Source organism: Carcharodon carcharias, chromosome 32 (genome assembly GCF_017639515.1).
Source record: "Carcharodon carcharias isolate sCarCar2 chromosome 32, sCarCar2.pri, whole genome shotgun sequence".
NCBI classification, from domain to species: domain Eukaryota; kingdom Metazoa; phylum Chordata; class Chondrichthyes; order Lamniformes; family Lamnidae; genus Carcharodon; species Carcharodon carcharias.
The window spans coordinates 500,301-525,836 of NC_054498.1; the positions used below are offsets into that span (position 1 = coordinate 500,301).

General features: G+C 42.8%; 1 protein-coding gene across 5 annotated transcripts in view; it reads right to left on the minus strand.

Annotated features, from left to right (window-relative positions):
* Nucleotides 1-25,536, minus strand: part of LOC121272153 (leucine-rich repeat-containing protein 49) — a 244,678-nt gene that overhangs the window by 182,285 nt on the left and 36,857 nt on the right. For all 5 annotated transcript variants that reach the window (XM_041178664.1, XM_041178665.1, XM_041178663.1 and 2 more), the window contains one exon: nucleotides 7,978-8,044. In XM_041178664.1, coding sequence (XP_041034598.1) covers nucleotides 7,978-8,044 — 67 coding nt within the window. The remainder of the gene's footprint in view (nucleotides 1-7,977; nucleotides 8,045-25,536) is intronic.

A 25,536-nucleotide genomic window follows, 5' to 3' on the forward strand; every position in this document is an offset into this window, starting at 1 on the left:
CCCAGTCAAGAAAGCATCAAGAGCTAAAGGGCACAGATTGAAAATAATTGGCAAAAGGAGTTGTAGTGATGTAAAGAAAAATTTTTTCACCCAGAAGGTGGAACAAACTTCCTGGGAGAGTGGTGGAGGCAGGCTCGATTGAAATATTCAAAAAGAAATTGGATTGCTATATGAAAAGAAAGAATGTGCAAGGTTATGGGGATAAGGCAGGGGAGTGGGACTAGGCAGAATGTTCTTTCAGAGTGTCAGTGCAGATTTGATGGGCCAAATGGCCTCCTACTGCACTGTAAAGGTCCTGTGATTCTGTAATCTTTCCTAAAGTTGGTGCACAGAGTTGAATGCAGTTGAGGCCGAATCAGTGTTTTATGTATGTTCACCATAACTTCCTTGCCTTTGTACTTCTCAATCTTGTACTTTGCCTTCTCAATCTGCCTTCAACAACCTGTGCACATATAGCCGTGGGTCCCTCAGCTCCTGCACCCCCTTTAGATATCGCCTCTCCTCGTTCTTCCAACCAAATGTGTCACTTCACACTTCTCTGATTTAAACTTAATCTGCCACATATCAGCCATTCCACCAACCTGTCTATATCCTCTTGAAGTCTATTATCCACACAAGTAACAATATTTCCAAGTTTTGCTTCATCTCCAAATGTTGAAGTTATGCCCAGCACATTCAAGTCTAGGTCATTAAAGAAAAGCAGTGGTTCTAATATTGACTCCTGGGAACCCCACTATATATCTTCCTCTGTTTACCACTACTCTTTGCTTCCTGTCCCGTATCCAACTTTGTATCCACGCTTCCACTGTCCATTTTATTCCACAGGCTTCAACTCTGCTGATAAATCTGGCACTTTATCAATGTCATTTGGAAGTCACATACACCACACCAACTGTATTATCCTCATCAACTCCCTCTGTTCCCTCAAAAACTCAAATTAAGTTTATTAAATATGATTTTCCCTTAACAAATCTATGCTGGCATTCCTTAATCATTCCACATTTATCCAAATAACTGTTAATTTTGTCAAAGATTATCATTTCTAAAAGCTTGCCCACCACTCAGGTTAAACTGACTGGTATGTAGTTGCTGTTCTTACTTTTCTTACTTTTACACCCTCTTTTGAACAGGAGTGCACCATTTGCAATTCTCCAGTCCTCCAGCACCAGCCCTGCACGTAAGGAGGATTGGAAGATTATAGCCAGTGCCTCCACAATTTTCTTTCTTACTTCCACCAGCATCCTTGGACAAATCTTGAGATATCAACTTTAAGTACAGCCAATCTTTCTAATATTTCCCCTTTATTAATTTTTAAAACATTAACTGTCTCAATTGCCTCCTCTCTCACTTTGACAGCATCTTCTTCTTTGATAAGGTCAGATTCAAGTATTCATTTAGTATCTCAGTCAGGCTTTCTGGCTGTGTGGTCCTTTTTGGTCCCTAATCAGCCCCACTCCTCTTTTTCCAACCTTTTTCTACTGATATGCCTATAAAAGATTCCCTTCTTGTATTAGCTGTCAGTCTCTTTTCATACTCTTTCTGAGTATTGATGGAAAAGGAGGCAAGGCAAAGGTGTCAGGCTGATAATACATATGAAAACCAGGCTTAATTGTAAGAAATTCAGAGGACAATTGAAAAGATAGAAATGAGAAGCGAAAAGAGAGTAGTCATTTGGTAATACAGGACTTGATATTGCCGATAAAAGAGACATGTTGAAGCTTTTCATCTTGCACTCATCAGAACACTTCACAAGAAAACCAATATAAGGGGAAAACAGAAAATTTATACTGTATGTGAAGAGAGTGCTGATTAGTTAGCAAGTGGACTCTGATTGGTAGAAGCGTTGCCATGGAGAATGCACCAGTGATGGTGACTGACAGCTGGCTGACAAGCATTGTTTGGAATTTAAACCAGGCAACTTGACCCTGATTGGTTAAGGCATTGCCCTGAGGAATAAGTCAGCGAACGGCTGTCACTTATTTTCTTTTTCCCAGCAATTACTGGTAAAATTGGTACTATGATAATTTTTTATAATCAGGGAGGAAAAGTCCAAAGACATAGTGAAACAATGGGAATTTGCATTCAAGAGAGAAAATATGTATAAAGGAGAGAAGGCTGTGTGCAAGTACAGACATTCTAAGATCTTACAAGCGTGAAATGCCTTCAGCATCTAAGCCTCAAACTGCTGTCTACTAAGTACTGAAGTTAAGGAAACTCACTTTGCATTGGATTGTTCAGAGTATCATGTTTCTTTGCCTGGGTCTTTTAAAATCTGTGTCTTACTGTTGCCTTAACAGAGGTCAGATTAATTAGGGGATTTAGAAGTTATCATAGTAGTAATTTGTAGATCTATGTATATATTTAAAATCATTTCTTCTATTAATAAAGGTTTAATTTAGTTTTGTAAGAAATCTATAAGACTTGGTGGTTTTATTACTACTAAATTCAAGGCACACATTTTGAAATTTATACAAATTGCAAAACAAGTTGTGACAGTTGTTTCAAGTTTCCCTTTGGGATTTGAGTAGCTCAGCATTTACCATCGCTGTGCCATAACAATGGCTACCCTGATCAGATCGTTTTGCGGTGTATATCACGCAAACTCACAAATGGACTTAAGTCATCAATTTCTGCCCTGAAAAGTGCCTAATCTATCTCAGATTACCGTGGAAGGGCAAGATATCTCAAAAATTTGAGCAACAGTTGAAGTTAGTTGTTTCATGCAGCTTCAATGCAATAACAACACGAGTGGTATTCACTACTAACAGGATGCTGCCATCAAGCCAAAAAGCACTTTACCTTTCACACAAATGAGTAATGTGGTATAAGGATTTCAGTGCCAGTGTGATGCTAGGTAAGTAGGCTATACGTCCCAAAGACCAGCAGATCATATCAAACAGCATGTCCCAGCCGCTGTTCACAACAGGCAGGGTACAGCCAACCAGCCCATGCTTACAAAACTCAAAACACAGCGTGCAACATTAGGTGTGATTCCAACAACAGTTGCTAAATAATCCTCGGTGTGCTAAGAATTACATTAATAATTTAAGTTTGTCAGTCGTGCTCGCAGTATGGCACATTTGTGTTTACTGAAAGCTACATATATTAATACACAGGCCCTGTTCTTTGCAGAAATGTACACACTTTGCGCCTGTTTCAATTAAACAAAATAAGATGACAGACATTTGCTGACTCATTCCTCAGGGAAATGCCTTGTTGACCAATCAGGGTCAAGCTGCCTGGTTTAAATTTCAAACAATGCTTGGCAGTTAACTGTCAGTCACCATCGCTGGTGCATTCTCCATGGCAATGCTTCTACCAATCAGGGTCCACTTGCCAACTAATCAGCACTCTCTTCACATATAAATTTTCTGTTTTCCCCTTATACTGGTTTTCTTGTGAAGTGTTCTGATGAGTGCAAGATGAAAAACTTAGACATGCCTCTTTTATCAGCAATATCAAGTTCTGTACTACCAAATGACTACTCTCTTTTTGCTTCTCATTTCCATCTTTTCAATTGCTCCCTGAACTTCCTATATTCAGCCTGGTTCTCATTTGTACTATCAACCTGACATTTGTCCTAGGCAACATTTTTCTGTTTCATATTACTCTCTATATCTTTTTGCCATCAATGGAGCTATAACTTTGTTTGTTCTACCTTTCCCCTCATGGGAATGTACCTCGTTGTGCCTAAACTATAGCCTCTTTAAAGGCAGCCCATTGTACAGTTAATTTTGCCTGCCAATCTACAACTCCAATTTACCTGGGACAAATCCGTTCTCACCTCAATGAAATCTGCCCTCTCGAAATTCATTATTTTTTCTGTAGATCGTTCCTTGTCCTCTTCCATAGTCAATCTAAACCTGATGATATTTTGATCACTGTCTCCTAAAAAATTCCCTACAGATATTTGATCCACTTGACCCACCTCATTCCCCAGAACCAGATACAGGAATGCCTGCTTGCTCAAAAGGCACCTCCTTTCATGCGTTATAAGTTCTACAACCTAGGAAGATAAACCTAATGGTGTCAGCAAAGTTTAAAAGTCAAAATGATTAAATGTGCTATTTTCTTGCGCTGCTTTACTTCCATCAATTATTACATTGTAACTAAAACATATCCCAATAAAGCTCTTTCAACGTCACTGCAGCTGCCTAACATTTTCTGGCTTTTAGTCAGGCTCCCAAAATAACAAAGTCCAATGGGTAAGAACTGCCAAACTGCTCGAGGCTCCCAACACCCTTATGGGACAATGAACATCTGGAATGACCAGCTATATTCTACTTGGCTTCAGTCAAAAAAATATCACAACAGTTTTCACCTTACTACATTCATTCCATTTTCTAAGATAATTTCTGTGAATGTTTTTCAAAATTAACAGAACACAACCTCAAATAAAAACTTTATATGCATACACTGCAGCTGTATAATAAAATGTATATAACAGGTAATATGCTGCATTTAGCATTTGAAAGAAATAATGTGCTCTCAATTGGAATGTAAAATTGAACTTTTACTAATTAATATTTGATTCAGTTCCCCTGAGTACTTTCATGATCTGTAAACAAACTTGGAGTGAGAAATTCCATTTGCATCACCAAATTTTTGCATTTGTATTACTATATTTGCTGATTCACAGGGACAAGGAAAATTCAAAATTCCTTCTACAGAAAGGGAACATTCGGTAATTAGATCGAATTTCCTCATATGCCAAGAAGAAGCAAGAGGCTTGAAGAGCAATGTTTAAGGAATGGTCATCACCTCATGATGTTTGCTATCTAAGGCAAAAAAAATACTCTGATGAGTAGGCAGAGCCCGTAAGGCTTTCTTTAAAAGTCTCAATCTAGCAGGAATGTTCTATACCACGTCAGGTATCTTCAGCAGCAAGCAGCTACAATCTTTAATCTAATCTAGTGACAAGTTTATTTAAAATTTAGTTTCCAGAAAGGAAAAATGGCCCAGCAAGGATGTTGCATCATTAATGTGAAATCACTGGCACAGCACAGAAATAATCTGTGCCATTTTATAAAAAAATGCTTTGCAATTGCTCCATTATCACAGAATCACAGAATCTTAACAGCACAGAAGGATGCCATTTGTCTGCACCAGCTCTCCAAATGAGCATTATGGCCTAGTGCCATTGCCCTGCCTTTTCCTTGTACCACTGCACCTTGTTTCTACTCAAATAATCATCTGATGTCCTCTTGAATGCCTCAACTGAACCTGCCTCCACCACACTTCCAGCAGTGCATTCCAGACTCGAAACTCGTATGAAAAAGGTTTTTCGCTTGTCACATTTGCCTCTTTTGCAAATCACTTTAAATCTGTGCCCATCTCGTTCTTGTTCCTTTTACTAGTGGGAGTAGCTTCTCCCTATCTGTCCGGCCCCCTCATGATTTTGAAAATTTCGATCAAGTCTCCTCTCAGCCTTCTCCTCTCCAAGGAAAACAGTCCCAACTTTTCCAATCCTAGCTGAAGTTTCCCATCCCTGGGAACATTCTTGTAAACCTATCTCACTTATTGTGACTAAATACAAAAATTTAAATAGAAAATTTGTAAAAATATTTAGACACCACCGCCAGCATAGCTGCAGCAACAACTTGTAATTATACAGCATCTTTAATAAAACATCCCAACGCACTTCACACTGTGTAATGAAAAAAGGCACACTACGCTAAATGAGGAGATATTAGGTGGGGTAACCAAGAGATTGACCAAGGAGATGGATTTCAAGGAGGATCAAAAAGAAGAGTGCAGAAGTGCAGGGAATCTGGAAGGGGCCTCTAATATAGAGCCTAAGCAACTGAAGGCAAAGTCACCAATGGCAAAGGGCGCGCAGAGAGTTCAGAAGGCAGATTAATAGTGGAGGAGCTTATAGACACAAGGAAGGGAGAGGCCATGAAAGGATTTCAAAAGATGAGAAATTTAAATTTGAGATATTGGATCACAATGGATCATAAAGGACAAAAGTTCTGGGCAAACAGTGTTTGGTGAGGAATAGGATGTAGGCAGCAGGATGTTTGGAAGAGTGGTGGGTGGATTAGAGGGCCATCCAGGATGGACAAGTCTGAAGGTGACAAGGATTTCAGTGGCAGTTGGCTGAAATGGGAGCAGCATCAGGCATGTTATCAAAATGAAAGTACACAGTCTTTGTGACAGGTGAAAAATGGAATTTGATGATTATCTCAGGGTCAAACAAGATGGAGAGGGTGCAAACAATCTGGTTTTGTGTCAGGCCAAGATTGGGGAACAGTAAACAGAGTAAGGTGCAAAGACTAAAGATGATGGCTTCAGTCTTCCCAATGCTCAGCCAGAACAAATTGTTGGTTATCCAAGTCTGGATGTTGGACAAGCAGTCTGACAGCAAAGAAGTATTGCAAGGGTTGAATGAGGTGGGAGAGAGGTAGTACAACACTTGTCCATTACAGGACACAAGATCATAAACCCCAACATACCTACCCTCTCCATCACTACCTATCTGCGCATAATGCCATCATCAGGGGGGCAAAAGAGAAAGAAATACTGATACAAATTTCAGCAAAATTTGGTGACATTCTTACTTGATACCCTCAGAAAGATACAACGAATAAAGGTACACACAACACAAGACAAACCAAGCCTGAATAAACCTCTTTCCCTTTCATGAAATGTCCCAATATCCTTACTAATATCAGACTGGCAAAGGCATCCATCAGGCCAGACCAAAGGGTAAAAACCTTCTAAGTGTACTTTATCCCTCATAATTTCAATAGTCTATCAGTCAAAAATCAATCACCTTCATAAATTTTTCAACTTCCACAGCCTGCTTCGATAGGCTATTCCACATAGTCATCACCCACTGCATAAAGAAGTTATATCTCAACAGTCACTATGAAAAGTATCACTTTTTTGCTATTATGCTGGCTAAATCTGGTTGAATATCTGTGAACCTGCACCATTACCTCTAGTGCCCAAAAGGATCCATTCTTCGTCCATTATTTCTCATATATATATATTGTCTCTTGGTGACTTCATCCAAAAGCACAGTGTTAGCTTTCACATGTACACTGATGACATCAAGCTCTGCCTCACCACCACTTCTTTTGACTCCACCACTTAAATTATCTGACTCCTTATCCAACATCTAGTACTGGATGAGTAGAAATTTTCTCCAGTTAAATAATGGGAAGACTGAAGCCATTGTTTCCAGTCCTGGCTCCAAATGCTGTTCCCTACTACAAACTCAATCTCTCTCCTTGGTAATAGTCTGAGACTAAATCACACTATTTGCAACCTTGGTGTTGTATTTGACATCCAAGATGAGCTTGGACCACATATTCATGCCACCACTAAGGCCACCTGCTTCCACCTCTGTAACAATTCACCAACTTCGTCCCTGTCTCAGCTCATCTGTCATTGAAACCCTCATTCATAAATTTGTTACCTACAGATTTGACTATTCCAATGCATTTCTATCTGGTTGTCCACATTCTATCCAGTCATCCACATTCTATCCTTTGTAAACTTGAGGTCATTCCAAGCTCTGCTAACTCGTCTTAACTGTACCAAGTCCTGTTCACTTATTATTCCTGCACTCACTGATCTACATTGGCTCCCAGTAAAGCAACATCTTGATTTTAAAATTCTCATCCTTGCTTTCAAATCCCTCCAAGGCCTTGCACTTCCCAAGCTCTGTAATCTCTTCCAGCCCCACAACCCTCTAAGGTATCTGCACTCACCTAGTTCTGACATCCCCAATTTTAATCACTCCACCACTGCTGGCCATGCCTTCAGACCTAAGCTCTGGATTACCCTCCCTATGCCTCTTAACCTCACTTTCCTCCTTTAAGTCACTTCTTAAAACCTTCTTCTTTGGTCATCTGACCTAATATCTCTGTCAATTTGTTAGTGCTTCTGTGAAGTGCCTTGGACCTTTTATTACATTAAACTTGCTATATAAATAAAAGTTGTTGTTGAATAATAACACCTTTACCATACCTGGTTTGCATGCAGATCCAGCACATCGAGATCAGTGAGACTCTCCAGGTTAGAAATATTCTTGATTCTGTAGCATAACAGAAACAAAATTTAGTAACCTTTTGTGCAGGGAAACTTGAAAAAATACACTGCACACATTTATAGAGGTCTTTATTTCCAGTATTTTGACCCTCCTCTGCTGAAACACCAATTCTTGCTAGTGTTCAGTCCCTTGGTTGCTGGTCACCCTTTAGCATCAACCTTATGTGTCTTGACAGTGAGTGTTGGTAGATCAGCCAGGAGTCCCAAGGAGATTCTGAGCAGTTCAGAATGGAGACAAAGCAACCCAAAGATTCCAGGCTACAATGGAACCAGAAATATATCTAGCAAAGTAGCACACTCCACAGACAAGTTCAACATGGAGGAATAGCACAATTTACTAAATTAAACTAAAGGCAGTAAATCAATTAAAAAGCACAATAGCCATTACTCACGGCTTCCCTGAAGATTATGAAGGTGAAAACTCTGACATTAATCCCAAGATACCCTAACTGAAGGGTTATTAACTAACCTAAAACATAAACTGGGTATGATGAATTAAAAGTTTAATTGTTTTTATTCATTCATGGGATGTGGACATCACTGGCTAGGACAGCATTTATTACCCATCCCTAATTGTCCTTGTTCAGAGGGCATTTAAGAGTCAACCACATTGCTGTGGGTCTGGAGTCACATGTAGGCCAGACCAAGTAAGGACGGCAGATTTCCTTCCCTAAAGGACATCAATGAACCAGATGGGTAATTATGGCAATCGACAATGATTTCATGGTCATCATCAGACTTTTAATTCCAGATCTTTATTGAACTCATATTTCACCATCTGCTGTGGTGGGATTCGAACCTGGATCCCCAGAGCATTACCCTGGGTCTCTGGATGACTAGCCCAGTGACAATACCAATAGATAGGGCAGGAGAATTAACGGTGACTAAAGGGGTAGTATGGGAAAGAAGGGCTCCTTTTCATGGTACACTGGCACCAATTCTGGGGAATGAAGAAGCTGTACCAATGGGAGGGGTCCACCTGAACCAGCATAGGACTTTTGTCCTGGCAGAAAGCTGGAAAAGGCTTTAAATTAGTAAGGGGGTTGGGAGAGGGACTGACAAGAAATATAAGAGACCTATATGTAAACAAAGAACAAGAGAGCATAGGAAAGAATGAAGTAAGGGAGAATATTGTTGGCGAGGGAATATAGAGAGTGATAGAATCGGAGTCTAAAAAAATGGTTAAAAATAAAGTGAGAGGAAATCATATTAAAAAATGAATTTGGATGTCTGTACAGCAGGCCACGCAGTGTCTGCAATAAAACAGGGGAGCTGGAGGCACTCGTGCATTGGGAGGACCCAGGCATAGTTTAGATTACTGAGACATGGCTATAGAAAAATCGTGACTGGGAATTAAACATGGCAGGATATAACATATTTAGAAGCAACAGAGAGAGAAAATAGGAAGGTGGAGTTCCTGTACACTAGAAAAAGGGACACATCTCAGCAAGTAAGAAATTGAATCCATATGGTTAGCAATAAAAAATAATAAAGTTTGCATCTCAAAATAGATGTAGTCTACAGACTCCATAATATTGGAAAGGAGGTGGAGGAAGAAATATGCAGACATATTAGGGAATTGAGTAAAAACCACAGAAAATTAATTATGGGGGATTTCAACGACTCTGATATTAACTGGAGAGAGGAGATAGGTAAAGGGAACAAGGGAATGGAGTTCCTACAGTGTGTGCAAGACAACTTTCTAACCCAACATGTAAAAAGTTCAACAACAGAAGAATGGAGAATTAACCAGAGCAGATCAGAGAAGAGTAGGAAAACATCTAGGCAATCATGACCATGATGTAATAGGTTTTAAGATGATAGAGAAGCGCCTAAGTATGATGAAAACCAAGGGGGCCAATTATATGGCCTCCTGTCAGCATATTTGAAGGCGGGGGAACGTATAATAAAATAGATGACGAGCCCATTGCCTCCCTGCCCATCCCCGTGTCATTCCCCGTATTACGGTGGACGGGTAAGTGGACGTTCTGCCCCCGCCACAATAATACGTGCAGCTCCAGAAGGCAGAACTAAGGGGAGGCCAGCCTACTACTTTTGCCACAATGTTAAAAGGCAGGAAGAAAAGGGAGGATACCTCCTTTTGGGGGGGGGGGGGGTGGGTCCCTTGTGTCCATCAGGGGTACCCCACTCCCCAAGCTCATACTCCCACTTTGTGCCCCCCTCTCCAGCCTCCAAGACCCAACAACCCACCCCTTCCTCCCCTAAACCCCACCCCTGCCGCAGGGTCCCTGATCACTCCCAACCAAAAACCCCAGACTTACCTTCAGTCTGGCACCCATGGATCTGCTTTTCTGCACTGATTGTAGGCCCAGCAGCAGCCACTACTGTCTTCTGACACTGCCGGGGCTACTCAGCTGCCAGCCAATCAGATTGGCCAGCAGCTCTCGAGGGTGGGACTTCCCTTTCCTGAGGAGTTGGGGAGCGGGGCATGTGGGAGATCCCACACTTGCCTTGTTAAGGCTACCCCCAGCGTATTTTCACTGCAGGGCAGCCTTTTTAAAGTTCACGGGCTCATGATTTCTACCCGGGGGGGGTGGGATGGAGAGCAATACACACTCCTCTTGTAAAATTCATCCTAACTTTATAGATTGGAGAAAAGCTGATTTTGAGGGGCTGAGACTAGAACTTGGGGAAATAAAACAGGCAATAATAATATTGGCAAATAATAATGTTGAACATTTTAAGTGGTGTACAACAGAGTGCAGAAAAGGAATAAAACAAAATAAACACTAGTGAGACTCCATGGATGAATAAAGACATAAGGAAATAACTCAGGGTTAGGAAAAAAGGCATACATTAAGTGCACAGACAAGAGAGGAGTGCACGATGTTACAAACAATGGACGTTGCAAGACAGTTATGTTTTAAAATTTCTCCTTTAACTTGAGGTGAAACAAAATGTTTTGGAAAGAGGGGTTGTGAGATCATACTAAACACTTCCGTTGGGAAACAGGCCCATGAAATCTGGGTGCCATGGGGATAGGAAACTCAAACAGATACCAACTGAAATATCAAGTGACAGTTTCTACACCTTTTCATAATAACTCTCAGTAAAGAGACAGCTGCTTTGTGAGATACCAGGAGAGAGAAAGCAACCACTGTTGCATAGAGGAACAAAGCAGTTACTGCTCTGGAGAAGCAGGATGGTTGTGAGAGTTGGACTTCTGTTCCAAAGGAAGTATACAGAACCAATGTGACTTTTAGAGACTTAAGGAACAAGTAATCACCAAGGTGGGCCTTGCAGGTGGAAGTCAGATCAGAAAGATTCAGGCTGAATAGAACAACTTTCGAAAAATACTGGAAGTTTCTACCTAGCCCAGCAGGGAAAAGCATGCCTGCTGGAGAGCCGGAAATAACTTTGGACTTGGTCTTGTAATACTACACATCTGTCAGAAGCGCAGTGCACAGCAAAAGGAGTTGTAAGGTATATCTCAACTGTGTTAGTTAATTAATGTGGAAGTATCTTTCCTTTACTTTGGTGCATTAGTTATCTGTTAATTAATATTTCATCTATGTTCTTTCTGTCTGCAAAGAACAGGGCCCTGTGTACTAATATATGTAGTTAGTAGTACATGCAAATGAACATGTACACACATTGCGCTTGTATTAGCTAAACAAAAGAAGTGATAGCTATTCACTGGTTCATTTTCCAGGGCAATGCCTTGACCAATCAGAGTCAAGCTGCCTTGTTTAAATTTTGGAACAATGCTTGGCAGTTAACTGTCAGTCAACATTAACAAGTACATTCTCCATGGAAACGTATCTACCAATCAGACTCCACTTGCCAACCAACTCTCTTCTCATACAGTATAAAGTTGTTGCTTCCCCTGACATTGATATTCTTGCAATTGTCCTGATGAGTGCAAGACGAAAAGCTTCATCAAAATGTCTTTTTTCAGCAATAATCAAGTTCTGTGCTACCAAACGATTTTTTCTTTGAGTTTGATACAGTCTTTAACTTTTTTAGTTAACCACTGATGGTGGATCCTCTCTTTGGGATTTTTCTTTCTCATTGGAATGTATCGATTCTGTGTATTCCTGAAATGTCACTTTAAATGTCTGACCCTGCATCTCTATTGACCTATCCCTTAACCTCATTTGCCAGTTCACTTCAGCAAGCTCTGCTTCCATGTCTTCATAATTATCCTTACTTAAATTTAAAATACTAGTATTGGACGCACTCTTCTCTCCCTCAAGCTGAATGTAAAATTCAATCATATTATGATCGCTGCCACCTAGGGGTGCCTTCATTATAAGGATATCAGTTAATCCTATCTCGTTGCACAAAACCGGGGCAGAGTTTTACATTTGGTGTGCGGGTACAGGCCCAACACGCCAGAACGTAAAATGTCACGCGATGATGTCAGGCATGCATCCCGATGTCACCGCGCACCGTCGCGACATTTCAGCAGGCGGGTGCGCTATGAGAGCAGAGGCGCACCCACCATTAATTAATGGGCCAGTTAAGGCCCTTGAGGCACCAATTGTCTTTGATTTTCAGGGCGTCTCACGGGTGCAACAGGCAGGCGGGTAAGCCACATTTTCAAAAACCTCATCCACGGGCAGGATAAGAGGGGTGAGTGGGCTCACAAATGCGAATTGTTAGTACTTCAGCTTATAACTTGCTGCTGCTTGCTTGTGTGAACAGGACAGCTTTATTTCGCTTCAGAGCTGCTTTGACAGAAATAACAGGCTTCAGTTCAAGACTCTGGAGCAGCCATAACACTTGGAGCCTTCCAGGTATCAGATAGCCTTCCCTTACCCTGGGAATGGGGATTGTGGTCTCCGCTGGAGGCACCTCCGCTGAGGAGGAAGAGAGGGCCAGAAGGGGGAGGAGGCTGGGTGTCCCTGTTCAGCCTCCAGGGGAGGGACCTTTGGGAGGACAGGCGCTGACACAAGGGGTGCAGGGAAAACAGGGAGTCCAAGGCAGAAGGGGCCGCAGAAGACACCACTATCCTGCTGCTAGGGTTTACAGGCGATGATGCAGCTACCTCAATGTGTCTGAAGTGCGATGCCGAAGGAGGCTCTGCCTCTCAAGGGAGACAGTGACTTCTATGATGATCGGCCGTGAGATCAGCTCCAACAGTGTGGGTGGACACCTCATGCCAGTGGTGCTGAAGGTCACAGTGGCCCTCAACTTCTATGCTTCCGGCTCTTTCCGGGGATCTGTGGGTGATCTTTGTGGAGTCTCCCAATCAGCTGTCCACAGTTGTGTCGAGCTGGTGACAGACACTCTGTTCAGGCATGCATTGACTTTCATTCACTACCGCATGGACGAGGCCAGCCAGGCAGAGCGAGCCAGAGGCTTTCCCGCGATTGCTGGATTCCCCCCCATCCAGGGTGCAATCGACTGCACCACATGTGGCCATCAAGGCGCCAGCGGGTGAGCCCGGTGCCTTCGCCAACAGGAAGGGATTCCACTCCATGAACGTGCAGATAGTGTGTAATCACAGGATGCTGATTCTGCAAGTCTGTGCAAGGGACCCAGGCAGCTCCCATGACTTTTACATCCTCAGACACTCCCAGATGCTGAGGCTCTTCAGTGCTCCAGCCTGGCTGGACGGATGGCTGCTGAGCGACAAGGGCTATCCCCTCAAAACGTGCCTCATGACGTCTCTCCGTCATCCAAGAACAGAGACCGAGCAACAGTACAATAGGAGCCCTGCCTCCACAAGGGCAGTGGTAGAGAGAACCATCGGTCTTCTCAAGGTGCACTTCCAATGCCTGGACCGTTCCGGGGGCACACTGCAATACCCCCCAGATCTTGTGTCACTGATAGTGGTTGCATGCTGCGCTCTCCACAATCTGGCGCTGGAAAGGGGGGATGCCGTGGAGGAAGAAGACCTTGACACAGCTGCTCAGGCAACAGATGATGAGTCCAGTAGTGAGTCCGAGGACAAGCACGCTCAGGAGAACGCTGAGGGGATAGACCCTGACCTGGGCAACCTCCAGGGAGGCAGGGACACGCAGGTACACCAGAGGCTTGTTGAACACAATCACATCTAATGGTGTGGTACCTGGCATACATAAAACAAATTAAATGGAAAGGTGTTCTCCATCACACCTACTAATAACTAACTTAAAAGTCGGGAAAAGTCAGTGATAAGCCCGTGTTGTGCTTAAGGTGCTTTAAGTTTGCGTTTACGGGTGCTTTGTCTAGGTGCTCCCCCCTCGCTGGCACCGGCATTGGAGCCAGCCGGCTCACTCTGCTGTCCTGTCGGCCTTGATGACCTTGGCAGGTGTCCTCTGGCCCGTGGAGCCTGTGCTGGCCCTGCCTGGGAGGGAGCAGCCAGTGACACAGCTGGCATCTCCCCAGTCACTGCAGCCTCATCGGATGCCACGGTCACTGGCAGACGGGTGAAGGAGCTGCTGCCCTCATCCGGAGCACCCTGAGAGGAGCCCGCAGGGACAACCATCGTCGGGTCACTTTGGACTTCCCTGCTCACCAGTGATGGACGGGCACCTAGCTGGGATACTGGCTGCCCAATCCATCTCCCACACTGACAGTGACCACCTGAGGTCATCGCCAGTGTGAGGGCTTGCAGGTCTGAGTGCATCCCCAGGAACCCCTCATTCAGCTGTTTCAGTTGCCACTCTCTCCATGGAAGAGGCAGTGCGCTCGGCCATGAGGGTCATTGCATTGCTCATGCTCCGCATGGACTCCTCCACAATGGAGAACATGGCACGCATTCCCTCATGTATCTCCGCCAGATCCTCCCGTACACCCTGATGGACATCCAGCAGCTGCTGCCTCAGGGGTGACTCCAGGGGCTCATCATCAGCCACCAACTGAGCATGTTCCTGGTCTTCAGCAGTCCTCCGACTGCTGGTGCCCTGGGCACTCTCTGCTTCCGCTGCACCTCAAGCAAGTGTGAAGTATCCTCACTGCTGTGCACCGAGATACTATCTGCCGATCTGATGCCCACCAAGGTGCTGGTATCTGCCATCGTGCCTCCCTAGCTGAGAGGGTGTGATGCTGGTGGGCAGTTATATCGTCTGTGTCTTCTGGGTTGAGTGGCTCCTCACCCCGATGGGCTTCTGGTGAGCCTGAAAGGGAGAACAAGGATATGTCATTAGTTGAAGTCGTTACACTGTTACTGTGCATGCCTGGCACCCGGGTTAGGGTGACCTCGTCTTTCCACTATCAATGGGGATTCCATGTTTGAGGCTCACATCAATATAGAGACAACAGTGGAATGGTTGCTATATCAGACATTCTGACCTCAGGGCACTGCACTCTTACCCCCCTGTGGCATCCCAACCTCACTGCGGCCGGTTGACCTAGGCACATGGCACCTCTCCAGCTCCAATGCCTTCAGCTCGTATCTGGGTAAGATTAGAAGGTAGGGCGGTGCTCCGCCAGTCCGCAACCTTTCAACATTGTTGTGGGATGTCTTCTCCTGAAAGGAGAGAGGAGCACTGATTAGTCCACTCTCTACCTGAAGCACCACTGCAGCCTGGCCAACCCCACCTGAGGAACACCTCACAGGGCTCAGCCGATTCGTGACACTTATTCCAAGCAGCCAGGGCTCAATCCCTTGGCTAGATGCTGCCTCATTGGCATTTGCCAGTCACTCACACTCTAAGAACTCTGAAGTCCAGGGGAGGGGGGAGGTGGCCGCTCCTAACTGCTGTGCTAAGTGACCCATGCCAACACGATACTCACCCTTCCCAACCGCAGGAAGCCACTGAAGCGCTTATGGTACTGCAACCATTTGCGTCTCACCACATCATGGGAGTTGACCCTGGATGACACCTCTTCCCAGGCATTTTTGGTGAGGTGGGGGGGCCTCCTCCTCCTCCCGTCCCTGGCGACAAGTATATCCCGGTGTACTGCCATCTCCTCCAGGAGGGCAGTGAGACACTCGTCGGAAAACCGCGGGGCTGACTGCCCCACCAACCTGCCCTCCCGCCTGCCATGTTCAGCACTGACGTTCTCCATGACTACGGCCCTCCGAGTCAATGGCAGCCTTTGTATGGATGCCACAGCCACTTTTGAATCAGCCACCAGGTCGCCACTGGACCCGGCAGACATTGAGCTCCTGCACCCACCGGCCCTTCTCGCTGATGCCGGAGTCATGTATTACGCTGGGCAGGCCTTAATTGGCCCGCCCGTGTAAAATGGCAGTGTGGAGCCGATAGCAGGCAGCGGTCGGGCTCCCACCCACTCCCACCTGACCGATGTAAAATCCTGGCCCAGGTCTAGTACAGCCTGCTCTCTGGCTGGCTCTAGAACATGCTGTTCTAAGAAATTATCCTGAAAACATTCTGTGAACTCCTCATCTATGCTAACTTTGCCCATCTGATTTTCCAGTCTATATGTAGATTAAAATCCCCCATGATTATCGCTGTAGTTTCTGACAGGCTCCCATTATTTCTTCCTTTATACTCTGTCCTACCATATAGCTACAATTAGGGGGCCTCATCTCAACCCAAACTTCTTCTACATCCTGGTTTCCTGAACTTAGGCTCATATCCTAATACCATCATTAAATAACAGAGCCACCCCTCCACCTTTTCCCAGCTTCCTGTCTTTCCTAAATGTCACGTACCCTTCAATATTCAGGTCCCAAGCTATGTCATCCTGCAGCCATGTCTCTGTAATAGCTATTAGATCGCACTCATTATTTCTAGTCGTGCTATCAGTTCATCTGTTGTTTTAAATGCTACATCTATTCAGATACAGAGCCTATAATTTTGTCCTTATATTATTTTTGTAATATCTAGCCTTATCTGCTGAGAAGCAGCTGAAGATGGTTGGGCCGAGGATACCACCCTGAAGAACTCAGTTAATGGGTGGAATTTAATCCTGGCAACAGGAGTCTTGCCCACCGGCTGAAGTGCTGGCGATGGCCCAGGTCGATTCCTTTGGGGAAGGCCCATTGTATCAAGTGTCATTTGGGCATTTAAATGGCCAGTGGCAGACCTTCCCCAGGATCAAGCACTCCGGCAATAGAAATCCCACCTCCCAGGCTGCAGCTCCCTGTTGTCAACAGTGTCACGGGGTAGTGGTGGTAGCTGCCAGCTTTAAACTCACAAGAGGCCCAGGATCAGCATGGGGCCCAGGCCCCAGTGTGACGGCAGTATGGGGATCATGGGGATGCTGGCTGGGAGGGGGAAAACAGGAGAAATCAGGTTCGGTGGCTCTCAGCGGGCCCACCCTTCTTCCTGATGCTGATTCCTTCCATCAGGCACTTACATGAGTGCCTTACAGTGAGGGACACTCCCTACGTCCAGGCAAGAAAATCCAATTTTTTGGCCTTACCACATGGCAACTCATTGAATACCAGCACCTAGGTAGTAGGCATTATTTGCCCATTTAAGAGACTCATCTGGTGGTGGACCAGAAAAGCTGTACACGAGGCTTCATGCCCTGGACTTAATCGGGGCAGCAGCAGGAAGGTGGTGGGGTCCCCGGCACCCTCTCACCCAATTAAATGCCCCCTAGCCTCCAAACTCACCTCAGTGGAGGGCATTAAATTGTGCCCAATGTTTCAAATCAGTGCTTTTTTTCCAACAAAAGATCATTGACCTAAAACATTAACTCTGTTTCTCTCTCCATAGATGTTGACTTCTTTGCTCAGAATTTCTAGCAGTGTCCATTTTTAATCTCATTTTTCCAGCATCCACAATAATTTGCTTTTTATTAGTGCTCTGTTCCAGATGAGCAACTTAGTCTAATCCCACTCTGCTGCTTACTCCCCCAAAGCTTTCAATTTTCCTATTTTTCAAGTGACGAGCTAATTCCCTTTTTTAAAGAATCTATGGACCCTCATCAACAATAGTCTTTAGTAGAGAATTCCTCTTTCTAACCGCCCCATGCGTAAAGAAACTGTTTTCCAACATCTCCCAATAATGCATTACATTAGTGGCCCCTATATGCTGCTTATTTAACTGTAAGTTAGATCCATGGAACCATCTCAAATTCTGTAGCTCCCGCTTTGTGAGTGAATGATTATACCAAAAACATTTTCCTCAGGTTGCAGGTCAATATAAGAACGGTCAAATGATACTATTTCTGATAAATTCTCAAATACTATATTGGACTCTTTCCTATTTTGGAATTGAGTTGTTGAACTGCCAAATATATTGCATTAGTTGCCCAGAATTCCAACAAGATTGGTACATCAGAATCTCATTAATCCGCTCTATGAACATGAGTTGTAAATCTGTCGCTCACGGGTTTGAACGTCTGACCCCTGATCCACCGACATGGTTTTGCTTAAAGCAGTGTTTTACAATGAGCTTTTCTATAAGGTCCACTCTCAAATCACACCAAACAATTGATGAGGATTTTTTGAATTACGGGGACTTGAATTTTTTTCAGTTATTCAACAATTAACACAATGTTGAATGTTTTAATATAATTTGTTTATATGAATACACTATACACATTGCTGTGCAGAATTATTGTTGAGTTGAGGAGACTGAATGCTCAAGTGTAGATTGAGATAAATGGTTACTGAGTGGGACTGCTCCAGCCCCAGCCATCTTTAAATGGTACACACTACAGAGATGGATAAAAGCAAATGTCAAGGTTGGTAGAAATGTAAGCGCAGTTTAAAAAAAACATAATTTACATTTAGTGTATAATCATTTTTCACAGCTACTTGAGCTGAAAAAATAGGAATGATAGCTCAGGTCTATCGCCTCCCTTTTATCAATCCAATATTTTACCTGTGCAGATATATTAGGGTATCGGTGGTTTCTAGCGAAGCTTTAATGCTAGTCCAATACCTGCATTTTTCTATTAGTAAAGCTGAGATGACAATTTGATCTTAAAGATCATTTAAACAACTAATAATTTTAATGACACCACACAACATCTACAATGCCATCAGTTGAAAGAAGCAGATTTTTGAACTGTTCAATCCTCGTTCCCCAACTGTATAATTATGCTATTTCCTGGTATGCAAGATTTAGAATTTAGATGGTGACCAAAAGCTGTCTTTAAATCTCTTCAAAAATTATTCTACAAGAAAGAATTTTGAAAAAGCGTCTACTCCCCTTTGGCTTATGCTTGAAAAGACAGGATAGGTATTTTCTCCAAACTTAGAATTAGATTTGCAGTAGCTCTCCAGAAAAAACAATACCAATTCATTTGGATAATAAAGTTTAACTGTCCAAATTCCTGCAGTATACTCTGCCTGTGGCACAATATTCTGTTCACTACTCAGTGACATTCTCTGGGGTCACAAAAGGAATGTATCATTTGGTGTATTTGTAACAGGAAAAACTCTTCATCTCATCTTCGAACAGATATATCTTGCTGCATCCTGGGACTCAGTTTGCACAGCTATAATTCCACTGCAAGATTCTTATGACCTTACCAGATATCTATACATCTATCTAGATGGCTTCTGATTAATAATTACTAGGAGCTCTAACCACTGTTACAAAAAAATAACTACACAGGATAACAAGAAGCCTTGTCAGAACCCACATAGGTGCACCTGGAGCTGAATGGCACCTTGAGTGTTATTTCATTCCATCCTCAGAGATTCTATCTGAGCCAGTGGCTCAGAGAATATTTGTTGCACTAAATCATTAAAGAGGGCAAAGGGCAAGATTTTGGTGCCAGGATGAACAAAATTTATTAACATCTGTTTCAAGAACCAATATTTCACTTTCTCTGCAGACTCTGCAGAAGTTATGTCACATGAACAATGCGCTGATTTGAGCTTTTATTAATGAAATGAGTCGAGCTGACATGTGCTCCATACATTAATGGACTTGAAGCCAAATTACATTACTTCAAGCTCTCTAAAGACTGAAGTTAGGCCTCTAGTGGTTTCAGCCTTCTTCGCACAGTTAATCTCAGATCACTGTTTAAAAACATCTTGCAAAATACTAGTTTTACAAGCAAATTAAGCCAAGTTCTTCAAAATTATCTAATGGGTATATTGAGTGAGATCATGTCACCTGAACCACCACATTTTTGTTACTCATTTAAAACACCCATTACATGGAAACATAGAAAAATAGGAGTAGCTCATTTGGCCCCTCGAGCCTGCTCCACCATTCAATATGATCATGGCTGATCGTCTTTCTCAACGCCATATTCCTGCTCTCTTCCCATACACCTTGATGCCTTTAGAGTCTAGAAATCTATCTATTTTCTTCTTAAATATATTCAGTGACTTGGCCTCCACAGCCTCTGTGGTAAAGAATTCCACAGGTTCACCAACCTCAGAGTGAAGAAGTTTCTCCTCATCTCTGCTCAAAATATGCATCCATTTTTCTAGATTATTTTTGCGTTCACTTTTCACTGAGTTGAGCCAAGTGCCTTGAGCCTCTCTAACTATACTGTTTAGGGATGATAGGTACATGCAATTTTCCCACAAGTTGTTCTGAGGGAAGCAAGACCTCGTTTGTCCAAAACTCTGTTGTTTCACAAGCTGTTCAATATATTTATAGGAACATGGGACTTAAGAGCAAGCCATTCGGCCCTTCGAGTCTGCTCCACCATCCGATAACATCATGGCTGACCTGGCCGAGGTCTCAACTCCACATTCTTGTCCGCCCCCAAAACCTTTGACTTCTTTGTCCATCAAAAATCTATCTAACTCAGCCTCCTCTGCTTTCCAGGGAAGAGAATTCCACAAACTAATGACACTCAGAAAAAATTTCTCCTCAAACTCCATATTAAAAGGGAGACCTCTTATTCTTAAACGGTGTCCCTTAGTTCTAGTCTTGCCCCACAAAAGGAAACATCCCCCTGGTATCCACTCCATCAAGTCCCCTCAGGATCTTATATGTTTCAATAAGATAACCTCTCATCCTTCTTAACTCCAATAGGTATAGCCCAAGCTGTTCAACCTTCCTTCATACGACAAGATTTCATCCCAGGAATGAGTCGAGTGAACCTGCTCTGAACTACTTCTAATGCAATTATATCCTTTTTCAAATAAGGAGACCAAAACTGTTTACAGTATTCCAGATGTGGTCTCACCAATGTCCTGTACAGCTGCAATAAAACTTCTCTTTTATATTCCATTCCCTTTGCAACAAACGCCAACATTCCATTTGCCTTCCCAATCACTTGCTGAACATGATTACTTACTTTCTGTGATTCATGTACCGGGACACCCATACGCCTCTGTACCACCTGATTTATTTATATTTACCTAATCAAATGCAGTTTATCAACATCAGTGATAAAGATTAGAATTATATTTACTAGCACACAAAGATTTTTGTTCAAATGCTGCAAACTGTAAAGTTACCATCCTATTTCTGAACATCTTGCTTTCCTTAATTCCTGTCTAAATACTGGTCACTGAGAGATGCTCTAATCCCAATAATTAGCATGTGTTTACTTTCACATTTTAGAGTGAAATGCCTTTGAAGATTTAAGCCATAGAGTGCTTCTACATTTCTGGTGGTTTAAAATTAGAACCTTCAGTCAGTAATCCACAATCTCCATCTCTGCTCTGCCATTATGGAAGACTCAAGTCAAAGGCTTTAGGTACTTATATTTGTCTCATGCAAGTGAAAACAAACTAAGCCACTCAGTGTTCAGTTGAAGTAACGACAACCAAATTATTTACTTTAAACCTAGGCTACCCATCTAAAGAGCTGCTCTTTATAAATTAGCCACACTATTCTGCTTCAGAAGAAAATTTTAAAAATATTTTTCAGATACAGGTGCATGAAAGCAGCACACTACCGAGTCAGCAAATAGCTCTTCACGAAATAACTCACAAAGAGCAAATTAAAAAGAGCCTTACGGCAATGACATCCCTGAAATTCTTCACACAGCCCATAAATTTCACAGAATGCTCAGGTGACAGCTGACAGGCTCCCGTGCTTGATGGATATTACTCAAAGTACTGCTGCACAAGTAATTTAATTACAACATACCTTTACTCAAGACTTTGAAACCAAAGGGATCTAACTTCCTTTGAGACTTCTGTCATCTCCTATGAGGCTCTTATAAGAATTGTCATCTTTCAATCAGATGCGTTGTTAGGCAGCTGACTCTGTGCACATGCCTCGTTCCTTATAAGTCCCAATCACAAAGACAAAAACTATTACATACTTCTCATCAAGTTCAAGAATCCAGTCACCTTGATAGAAAATGTCCATATGTGGAAATAGACAGGGTTAGGCGTGTCTGTACCACCAGGATTGGTAAGTAGTCATGAGAACTTACACCAACAAAGGTGACTGAGTAAGCAACTGGTGAGAGAAGACTGATGCCCATATAACTGCTTCCCTGAAAGAGTCAGCACCTTCAAGAAAGGAGAAGGGAGGGGGGAATCAAGGGAATACGTGACAATGAGCTGACAGCACTTAGTGCAATGATCTCAGTTTTTATTCTTTTGTTAGACTCTGAAACTGCAGGTATTTACTAAAAAAAATGAAGCCACAAGGTTCACGGTTTAATCAAAAGAATTTTACTACACAAAAATCAAAGAACATGAATACTAATAAATACACTATCTTAAATTGTCAGTTACATTAATGATAAGAGTATAATGAACTCAGTTATTTATAATCTAAACTGAACTCTTTAAATCATGAGTTCTGATGAAGAGTACTTTCGACTCAAAACATTAATCCTGTTTCTCTGCCCACAGATACTACCAGATTAGTTGAGTATTTCCGCACTTTCTGGTTTTATTTCATTTTTCAGTATTCGCAGTGTTTTGGTTTAATTTTGTTCTTTAAATTACATTTCCTTCTACACCCATTAAACTTACAATCCCAATTAACTCAAGTTAGATACATATCAAAAATCGGGAGATTAATCACATGTTCTGAGTACTACTTCAAAGATTCATATAAGGGTTGAGATTTCTTGGGCCTTCTGCTTACTCCCAGCAAGGTTTTCCTTTCAAATCTCCTCCACCTGTCCTACGGTTGCAAACTCCTGTTCACCACAGGTATCACTTGCATCGGATCAGAACTTTCCCGGTTCTAATATTCTTTAACTATTGGGGTTTTGCATCTGAAACTCACTGGGCTGAATTCTCCAGTTGACGAGTGGAGGTGGGGCCTGCTCGCTGATGCGTAAGATGACGCATAGTGACGTCAGGCGGGTGTCCCGATGTCACCGTGCGTCATTTAGATTTCCAAGTCAGCTGCACGCTCACTGAACTGTCAAAGGCCTATTAAGGCCTGTTAAAAACTAATTTAAGCAATTAAATGAGCTGTCATCCAACCTTAAGGTTGGCAGGCAGGCGAAGAGCCCAGGTGGCCTTCGCATTTTTCAAGGAACCTCATCCATGGGCAGGATGAGGTTTCATGAAGTGTTTAAAAGTTCAATAAAAACTTATAAAATAATTCTTCGACATGTCCCAGCTCATGTGACAGTGTCACATGAGGGGGCATGTTTTAAAAGTTTTTAATTATTATATTTCAGTTTTTAAATATCAAACTGATCTCCCTGAGGCACCTCTGTGCCCTTTCGCGCATGTGCAAAAGAGCGCCTGCCCTGACTCAGGGAATCCCCCCACCCGCACAGGGAGTGCTCAGCGCTTTGCGGCAAGTGCCAAGCTAGACGGGCCATAACTGGCCCGCCCACATAAAATGGCAGCACTGCCCTGATCGGGGCGCCAATCGGGTTCATGCCCGACCCCACACAACCCCCCCCCAACAGGGGGAAAATTTTTCCCTCTCTCTTTGCTCAGCTATTCCAGAAGTCCAACTCATTGTTACGAGTCCTTCAGTTAACAAGAGTTCAAACTGCTATGGAGCCAAAACAAAGCTTAATGCTTCCTATTCAACTGTGGAGTACATTCATTGACGAGGATTACATTTTCTCGAAAAATAACTAACTGGACACTCCATATCAGCATCATCATCTTTTAACAATACATCTCCTACACCCACATCACAAGCATCAATTGCTATCTTGAAAGCTTTGGAAAATTTGAAGCAGCCAACACAGCCTTTAATCTCACGAAGCCAGTCTGACAAGGCTCCATCGAGTCATATTTGACTTTCTTCATCAATAAGTTTATTAATGAAGCGGTTACTATGCCAAAATTCAGAACAAACTTCCTTAAAATTCTCAGGAACCACAGTATTTCTCATTTAGTTTTAGGAATGGCCAAGTCCATAATCGCTTATACTTTAGCTTCTCTGGGCAGCACTTGACCTTGCCCCACGACATATCCAAAATAAATGACATTGGCCTCAGTAAATTCACCTTTCATCAAATTAATCACTAAGCCAGATTTTTGCTTGAATAATTTACTGAAGTGTTTTCCATGGTCTTTCCAAGGGTTTAATAGCAACACGGTTCAATAGTCCATTGATAATTTGGTTTGTCAGCCTTTGAAAAGTAGCTGGTGCACTCTTCATTTTCAATGGCATCACTTTACAATGATCAATGCAAAATCTTTGAGTTCCACCAGGTTTTGCTACCAATACAACTGGTGAACTCCACTGCTTTGACTCAGTTCAATTATATCATTATCCAACATCAAGGTGATTTCTTCTCTGGCTTGAGCCAATTTCTCAGGGTCCAGTGTGGAAAGGTTTCGCTTAATGTGTGGAGTACTTCCTACATCAACATCATGCATTACTAAAGAAGTTCAGTCTATCTCTAAACATTGGCTCATATTCTTTTAGCAATTTGACTATGTCACCCCGAGATTCTGTTGGAAGATGGTGTAACATTTTATCCAATTTTTTTTAGCACCTCTGTATTGACCAATCATCACTGGGGATTCAACTTGAAAACTTTCAAGTTCAGTCTCATCATTTGAAACCTCAGGTATGGTCATACCACTTTCTTCCTTCATTACAACCTGAAGTAGTCATTGGTTGGTTATCCTCTCTGTCATAATATCATTTCAGCATATTTATGTGACACGCTTGTTGAGTTCTCCTACTATTTGTTGTACTAAAAATATAGTTTACCTCATTAAGTTTCTTTTTAACCTAATCAGGTCCACTAAATCTAGTCTTCAGTGATTCACCCTGCATAGGTAACAGAGCCAATAGTTTTTCCCCAGGTTGAAAAGTGTGCCCTTCAACTGACTTATCAACCATTGGAGAGTCTTCCCCGATTCTGCTACAGCTCCTTGATGCCACACTTGGTCAAATGCTGCCTTGATACTCAAGGGCAGTTACTCTCACCTCACCTCGGGTGTTCAGCTCTTTTATCCATGTTTGAACCAAGGCTGTAATGAGGTCAGGAGCTGAGTGGCCCTGGCAGAACCCACTGGACGTCAGTGAGCAGGTTATTGCTAAGCAAGAGCCGCTTGATAACAATGTTGATGAGTCCTTCCATTACTTTACTGATGATCAAGAGTAGACTGATGGGGCAGTCATTGGCCAGGTTGGATTTGTCCTGCTTTTTGGTACAGGGCATACCTGGGCAATTTTCCACATAGCCGGGTAGATTTATTCTTAAACGGCACACAATTTCCTGAAATAAACGTGAGATAAAACCTGATCCTAGTTCAGATTGAATCTCTTTAGGTAATTCATACCAGCTGGAATC